Source organism: Galendromus occidentalis, unplaced genomic scaffold (genome assembly GCF_000255335.2).
Source record: "Galendromus occidentalis unplaced genomic scaffold, Mocc_1.1 scf7180000076381, whole genome shotgun sequence".
Taxonomy (NCBI): Eukaryota; Metazoa; Arthropoda; class Arachnida; order Mesostigmata; family Phytoseiidae; genus Galendromus; species Galendromus occidentalis.
The window spans coordinates 1,098,041-1,105,715 of record NW_003804370.1 but is presented as its reverse complement, the minus strand read 5'-3'; the positions used below and the strand labels follow the sequence as shown (position 1 = coordinate 1,105,715).

The 7,675-nt window shown below is 50.3% G+C and overlaps 3 protein-coding genes across 3 annotated transcripts; 1 reads left to right on the top strand and 2 right to left on the bottom strand.

Moving 5' to 3' along the window:
* Positions 1-135: 135 nt before the first annotated feature.
* Positions 136-1,365, bottom strand: LOC100907974 (UDP-galactose transporter senju-like). Its single transcript, XM_003739037.1, has one exon. It carries the CDS (start codon positions 1,363-1,365, stop codon positions 136-138), a length of 1,230 nt encoding a protein of 409 aa, XP_003739085.1.
* Positions 1,366-2,166: 801 nt separating this feature from the next.
* LOC100897959 (probable methyltransferase-like protein 15) lies at positions 2,167-3,952 on the bottom strand. Its single transcript, XM_003738970.2, has 7 exons — positions 3,743-3,952; positions 3,473-3,650; positions 3,230-3,381; positions 2,996-3,116; positions 2,750-2,867; positions 2,472-2,625; positions 2,167-2,386 (listed from the first exon to the last, which is right to left on the bottom strand). Exons 1-7 carry the CDS (start codon positions 3,891-3,893, stop codon positions 2,184-2,186), a joined length of 1,077 nt encoding a protein of 358 aa, XP_003739018.1. The 5' UTR covers positions 3,894-3,952; the 3' UTR covers positions 2,167-2,183.
* A 278-nt stretch (positions 3,953-4,230) lies between these two features.
* Positions 4,231-7,203, top strand: LOC100897814 (importin subunit alpha-5). Its single transcript, XM_003738969.2, has 6 exons — positions 4,231-4,574; positions 4,791-4,908; positions 5,135-5,618; positions 5,725-5,885; positions 6,025-6,451; positions 6,540-7,203. The coding sequence occupies exons 1-6, from the start codon at positions 4,328-4,330 to the stop codon at positions 6,693-6,695; spliced, it is 1,593 nt and encodes a 530-aa protein (XP_003739017.1). The 5' UTR covers positions 4,231-4,327; the 3' UTR covers positions 6,696-7,203.
* The last annotated feature ends 472 nt before the right edge of the window (positions 7,204-7,675 follow it).

Genomic DNA, 7,675 nt, shown 5'->3' with positions numbered 1-7,675 from the left:
ATCAGGGCTGTCAACTCCTCAGGGCATCAGTCATTACTCATCACAATTATTTATTATTATTATTCATTATTTATCATAATTATTATTATTTTTTATTCCCTACGCTCGTCGACGCCATCCGAATCTTCTCCACCATCATGTGCGAGACATTCTCTTCCGTTTGTACATCAGTTCTGATTTCGAGTTGGGCACTTCCCCGTGAGTCGTCGTCGAATCTCGGGGAGCAGCAGCTTTGGCTTCTGTCTGCCTCGGTTCTGTTATGATCTGAATTTCTTCATCCTTCTCGCCGGATTGAATCAGGTTTGTCCTCGAGGCCGAATCTTTGCTGTCCTTCGCGAAGAGATAGGTTGCCACAGAGACCACAGCGATCGCAACCACGGTCCAAGCGTCGATCGGTGTCCCGAAACTCAACCAGCAAACGAAAGCCATGAGAGTCATCTCCATCGAGCCGGTGAAAACCCTGACAATGGAATCGAAGTGTTTCAGGAACAATGATACCATGATACCACTGACGGCACCATTCACTATTACCGCTAGAACTAGGGGTTGGGCGAAAATACTCGACAATTCACTAACATCTATGAGATCGTGCGTTCTGCCTCTGCACACAAGGACAAAAAAGTTACATAGGACAGAGTCTAGGTACATGAATAAATTATGAATCATGATATCCGAATCCCCGGCGTCTATGCCGTTGTGAGATCGGTGGGTGTCTGTCTTGATCAAAGACTCGTTGAACACCCCCGACAGCGCCGTGCAGCTGATTTGAAGGAAGAGGAGCGCTCCTTGGAGATTGACGATGTCGCAGGAGCCGAAGAAGCTTTTCTCGGATACTCCTAATTGCTTGATGACGCAGCCGACCGTCAGAAGTATGATCGCGAACCATTGCCTGAGCGAAAGCGTTTTCTTCAGAATCATTTGATACAGAATTCCTGTGAGAACAATTTTCAACTGTTGCAGAACATTGTAGGTTGTTGGTTCGAAGTACCGCAAGTTCACGAAAACCAAATTGTTGCTCATGCAGTAGAGCGCGGAAGGTATGAGGTACAATATGAGGAGTCTCCAGCGAGAGATTGCGACCTCGACCGGCCTACTGAGTGCATGATTCTCGACGATGAGCGCCGCCGCTGCGATCAGAAGTTTAAGCGCCTCCGTTATGAAGACGACCGATGTCGTATTATACGTGTAGTCGTCGGCGGTCTGCGATGCCTTCACGAGCACGTATTGAGTCGAGCACAGCAACACGTAAGATGTGAATACAAAAATAGACGTGCGCGTCGGGAAGAGTTCACAGCGGTACACTGTCGGAGTTTTCTTGACGTTTTCCGGACCCGGTGGCTCAACGACATTGGCGGAGTCACTCATTATTCGTTGCACAGGCGCATGAGACTCGGGTTCGAGCACGCGTGGGGTGTCGGGGAATGAGGTTCGAGAATCTGCAGCCTGGAAGTACTAAATAGCCGTCGGGAGAGAGAAAGCGTAAGTCTTTACCGCGCTGCTCGGTTCACGAAATATTCGGTCACGTGTTCGAGGATATCTTGTCCCCAGAAGATTGACGAACGGATCAGATGCTACGTCGCGCGTCATCTGATGGGATGGTGAAACACGATGTTGGGAGCCCGCTCTGGACGACTCAGGTGACAGACCAGAGCATGGGCAGCCTTCAATTAACAGACGAGCAGACCGCCTCAGTCAAGCGCGCCAGTGCTGATATCGCAGTCTTATCGGGTTTCAACATCTCCTATGTTTTCCATCATAGTTCGCTCAGTACACTAGAGTGACACACGAGCTCTCGATATCGAAGGATTCCTCGCTTCCGTCATGTGAACAAAGTGTGCGACCCGGATGATGGCATTGTCAGCGATTCGTCTCCTCGGATCTTGAACACGTAACGTTCACCCTGCTGAGCTCATTCTGAAATCCAGGATCTTCCAGGATCCAACGGTCAGCCGTTCGGCCCCTCACGCGTTCTAGAAGAGAAATCAGGGGCAACTCACTATTGAAAAATTTTTTCTCGGGAAAGTGACAAATGGATCTTCGCGGGGATTTTCGACTCGTGATGGAAATCGGCAGCGAAAGAATCTCATCTCCGAGGTCTCCAGCAACGATGCTTCCTCAGAAGCCAGAATCGACTGAGCCAAAAATAATAAGCCGTCGCGGTTTATCACGAGCACTTAGTTCATTTATTTGCTAGAATCGATCTTCTCAGCCACACGTAGTTTTGCGGAACGACTCCTGGGGTTTCTCTCGACTTCATCGGGCGATGGTGCGATGAACTTCGGTATGGGAATCCAGGTTTTGACGATTTCCGCCTCCGAGTGCCATGCTGTTGAGTTCTTGTACTTCTGAGAGATCGACTGGGATGCCGGCTCATCGAGATCAATCCCTGCAGAGAGAGAAGCTCTGTTTCTTTTCGCTATTACGTTTCGAACACTCTACGAATCGTTCGCTAACGGAGGGATAATCTGTACCTTGGAAATGCCGTTTCACAATCCTGTCTTCCAGCGAGTGGAACGAGATGACGGCAGCGCGACCATAAGGGACGAGCATCTGATGAGAGAGGTATAGGGCGCGATTCAATTCGTTCAACTCATCGTTCACGAAAATTCTCAGCGCCATGAAGATCTAGAAGAACAATTTGGAGGGAAAATTAGGCGAAGCGTTGAGCGGATTTCCGAGAATCAGGGTAGCTCTTTGCAACACTATGAATGACGATTCGTGACCAATGTCTCCTTGCTGAGGGACTCACTTTAGTTGCGAGACTAGTGAATCGGCCGAGAGAGTCCCGACGTTCGTGCCCTTCGGAGAAGGCGGCTTCAACAACTTCACTCAGCTCTCGTGTTGTCCTCATCCGCTTCATCTCATACCTTCAAAGTTCGGAAGATAAATCGTGCACCGAATTCGATGTCTCATGATAATATGCGAATCTCTCTATCCTATAATTACAATTAGTCAGATATAATTGGAGATTACATATCGCTCCCTCGTTGCTCACCTATAAGATACGATGGCTTCGGCGATCTTGCGAGCATTGCGCTCTCCGCCGTAGACTTTGAAAATCCTCGCGAGACTCTCGGCGTCAAGCACGTTTACCAATGCGGCCGCGGTTGGACAATCTGAGAAAGCGATGAAGAATATTTCAATATCGATTGGAGACACCAGGAAGGGTGTCAGTCGACCGCCCTGGAGTCCTTGAAGTCCCAAGCCTCAATTTCTCGGCGTCACCCACCTTTTTCAGCTGGGTTCATGCGCATGTCCAGCGGACCATCTTTCGAGATCGAGAATCCTCTTGGCTGATCCATCTGCATCGAGGAGAAGCCGCAGTCTATGAGGACTCCTGATACGGAGCCCATCTTCACGCAGTGACGCGACAACACGTCTCTGAAATTATAGATCGCGTCATCGATCATTCTTCCGGAGCGGCGCATATGAATTTTTCGGACAATGTCGCACCGTCCCGGCGACCACCAACCTCACATCGGTGAACTTTGAAACCCCGAAGTCGAATCTGTCTTTGTATTCCTCCTTGACTTCATCGGCGAGCTCGGACACTGAGGGGTCGCGATCTATGGCGACGACTCGCGCACCCTGCTCGAGCATGGCCCTTGTGTGACCGCCCGCCCCGAACGTCATGTCAACATATGTTTTATCTGAAGAGTAGATTTATGAGTATTCTTATTGGACTATAGCCGGAGGGCTCAAGCTCCGTCATATTCCTCCACGGCACAAGAATTGTCCGAACCTTCCTCGATGAGCAGCGCGTCGATGCTCTCCTTGAGGAGCACCGACGTGTGGAGTGGCTTCTCTGCTTTGACATTCTCCTGGAGCGTTGAATGCCCTCGCGTGAACCTGCTGACGGGAGTGGATAGAGCCAAACGCAAGTTTTTGAGCATTCCGAGCACGGAGATCTCACATTCGAAGCCACTCGGGATCCTGCTGAAACTCGGTGCACCGAATCAGCTGATACGTTCGAATTTCCGCGCCCTTCGGGGAACCTACCAATTAGATGGATCCGAAATTTTCGAGTATGCTAACGAGTCGACCGATCTCGGACGAAGAGGCTCCCCTCAACATATGATGATATAAGCTGGGATTAGTCCAGTTCCGCGGTCCGGACCCCTTTGGCTTTGAGAGAAAGCCTTGCGGTCTGTATTTTTCGAATCCACGCGCGTCCCCAACGGAATCGAATCGCCATCTTTGAAGAGCAGTTTAAATCGGTCTGAAAGCGGCAATAGCTAGCTGAGACGAAGTCACCACGTTGTTCGCGCCTCGACCATCGACAAGCAGTTTTTTCGTGTTAAACTCAATCACGTCCCTCCACCCGAGAATGGCTCCGAACGATAGACTCTCGCAATTCAAGAACCGCGGCAAAGATTTGGAGACGAACCGCAACCGCCGAAAGGACGACGTCATCGAGCTTCGTAAGGCTCGCAAAGATGAACAGCTCTCGAAAAGACGAAACGTCGCGATGGTGGAACCCACCAGCGACACTGACGAAACCGACCAGCTGGATCAGTCTTCTCCTCAGCCCGGTCAGAACGTCGCAGTGACCGACATCGAAAAACTCGTACAAGGTGAGCCGGACTGGCGCGCTCAGGGCGTTCGAGAAGTTTCCGCGTGAATTTCTCAATAAAATAATGCTCGAAGGGACCCCCAGGAGCCCCGAAGCAGCTATTCGGAAAAAATAGCCGCAACATCCGCGTCGTCGTGAGACGAGGCTAATGTTATCGAAGGAGAAATCCGACCCTTGTATTTTTCGCCTTGTCGCAAAACCACATCGAAAATTCCAGGAATGCACTCGAATGATCTCGATGAAGTGTACAGAAGCACGCATTTGGCTCGAAAAATCCTCTCTCGTGAAAGGAATCCGCCGATTGACAAGTTCATCGCCTTCAACGCTGTACCCAGGTGAGTTGTTATTGAAAAAATTAACGCGGCCGACGCGCCTCGCGCTGGTGCGCGAGATCATCCGTCACGTTCCACGGTTCACGTGCTGCTGCGGTAACCTCAGCGCGACTCCGGGAACCACAGCATCTCTCGGGCTCCGTTTTCCGGAGCTCAGCCTAATATTCACCAGATAATAATCTCCGAGAATCTATATGATCGCGATGGTCTGAACCCTCTGTTCTCATAGACTCGTGCAGCTCCTGGAGCGAGACGATCGTCCGGACCTTCAATTCGAAACCGCCTGGGCGCTGACCAATATCGCGTCCGGCAACTCCGAGCAAACCGAATGCGTCGTCAAGTCGGGATCCTGCGATCACTTCATCAGACTCCTCAGTTCCCCCGCCATCAACGTGGCCGAACAAGCTGTTTGGGCTCTTGCAAACATAGCAGGAGAGGGTCCGGCATATCGTGACATGATCATCGATCTCGGCGTCGTTCCTGCACTGACTCGTTTGGTCAAGCCGACGGCGGCGCCGTCGTTTTTGGCGAACGTGGCTTGGTGTCTCAGTAACCTCTGCCGAAACAAGAATCCCCCGCCTCCTCTCCATGCTATACAGGCGTGTTTGCCATCGGTGAAACAGCTCCTGATGCACGACAGCCCAAGCGTTGTGTCTGACGCGTGCTGGTCTCTATCGTACATTTCCGACGGTGACAACGATCGTATTCAAATGGTATGTGTTCTATCGAACAGGTTCTCGTTGAGATCTCTCTGTTTCCAACGACCCGGGCGCCCCCCTCCTGTGCATATATCGTGATTCTGGACTTCGCCGCTTTCAGGTTCTCAGTCTCGGTATCCTGGACCGAATCGTGGCACTTGCGCGCAACTCGAACGATCGGAACTTGGCGATCCCCGCTCTCCGCACCCTGGGCAACATTGTCACTGGGACTGACGACCAAACTCAAGTCGTCATAGACCACGGAGCTCTTCTAGCGTTCAAGTAATTGAGTTTGTATGGATTGAAATCCGAAATTTCATCGAAGATACAACTCTTACGGAACCGTATTCTGACCGTCGACTGAATCCGAATTTCTCTAGTCTCAATCGGAAGCATCCATATCAATTGCGATCTCTTCCAGACACTTGCTACTGCATCCCACTCTGAATCTCCGTAAGGAAGTTTCCTGGGCTTTGTCGAACATTACGGCCGGGCGCAAGGAGCAAGTCCAGGCCGTCATCGACAACGGTCTTCTCTCCCTTCTGATCGATCTTTTGAAGAACGGCGACTCTAGAACTCAAAAGGAGGCTTGTTGGGCCGTTTGCAACTTGACATGCTCGGGAACGGTCGAGCAGATCGCGTGTCTCTTCAAGGAAGGAGGAATGCAACCGCTCGTCGATATGCTCGGCCGGCAAGACACAAAAATCACTGGCGTGATTCTGGACTCTATCCAGAACATTTTGCGAGCAGCAGATTCCCTCAATCGGAAGGAAGCCCTCTGTGAAATACTCGAAGAATACGGCTTGGTCGATCATCTCGAACGACTCCAAATGCACAGCAACATAGAGGTATTATGCGGGTTCAGAACTTCACGAGATTACGGAAGATAGGCTTCCCGAAGCTGCTCAAAAGCTAATTATCTCAATCTTCTTTTAGATCTATGAAATGGCCGCGAAACTGATCGAAGAACACTGGGGTGGGGAGGAAGACGAGACAGCCGCTCCGGACAGCACCACAGCTGACGGTACCGAGTTCGACTTCAACCCGAATGGGTCAGACGGAGCAGGCAACCCCCCACCAATCTCATTTTAGACATCCTGGTCCTATTTGGAATTTCTCCACTCAAGCTTAGGAAAGTGCTAGAGACGAGCGGATCAAGGTGACGAATCATTCCGGTAGGTCGCTGGGTTTGCTAAGCTAAGTCCAAATAAATGTTCAAACTCATGTGCTTGGCCGCTCCGCCCCTGCAGAGTTTGCGGATGTTTTCCTTCAGCGATTTGATGGAATCTACCGAAGAGTCTCGGAAATTCCGGGCATATTGTACGAGGAGCTTATCGAATCGCCAATTTTATCGAGCTCTCGAGGGAATCCAGAGAATTCGATTCGACATCTCACAATAGCTGTGTTTATCTCGAAATACCAAGTTTTAGCCCTGATCGTGTTTCGCTGCGACATTCACCATGAACAAATATGTATGACATGGTCCCTCGATACTGAGATCGCTGATGCTCTATCGCCGTCTGAGTAGGGATTCCGAGAATTGAGAGCGTCGTTCCTAGCAAGATGAATAAAATTATTTGGAGAAACAGGAATCTTTTCATCGCACTGTCGCGTTCTACCCGGGGGGCCTTCCAAGTGTATTCCTTTGAAACCTCATCGAGAAAACCTTCTTCTCTTCCGAACTGGCTGGAGGAACAGAAACCTGAAGCTGTTCCGAATCGGTATCCCTCCATCTACCTGTACTTTGTGATATTTTCATAGTGAAAGAATTGGGACTCCTTTCGGAGCAACAGTATACATTATATTCATGGAGTTTTTCAGTTATGAATCGTCAGATGGGCTCCGAGGGTCCCTTTGGAAGCGTGTGGATGATTAGATGGGTATACAGTCCCATTCCGATGAAATTATTTTACATAATATAGCGCCGACTGACCTGATTAGATCGATCAGCTGGTGTCGTCTCGATGCCCAAACAGAACTGTCAATACCCGAGGTAGACGCTCGATTGCCAGTAGCGGGTGAGCCGGGGGAATGCCTTCCAAAGGCATGAAAAAGTCTTCCCGGAGGGATCA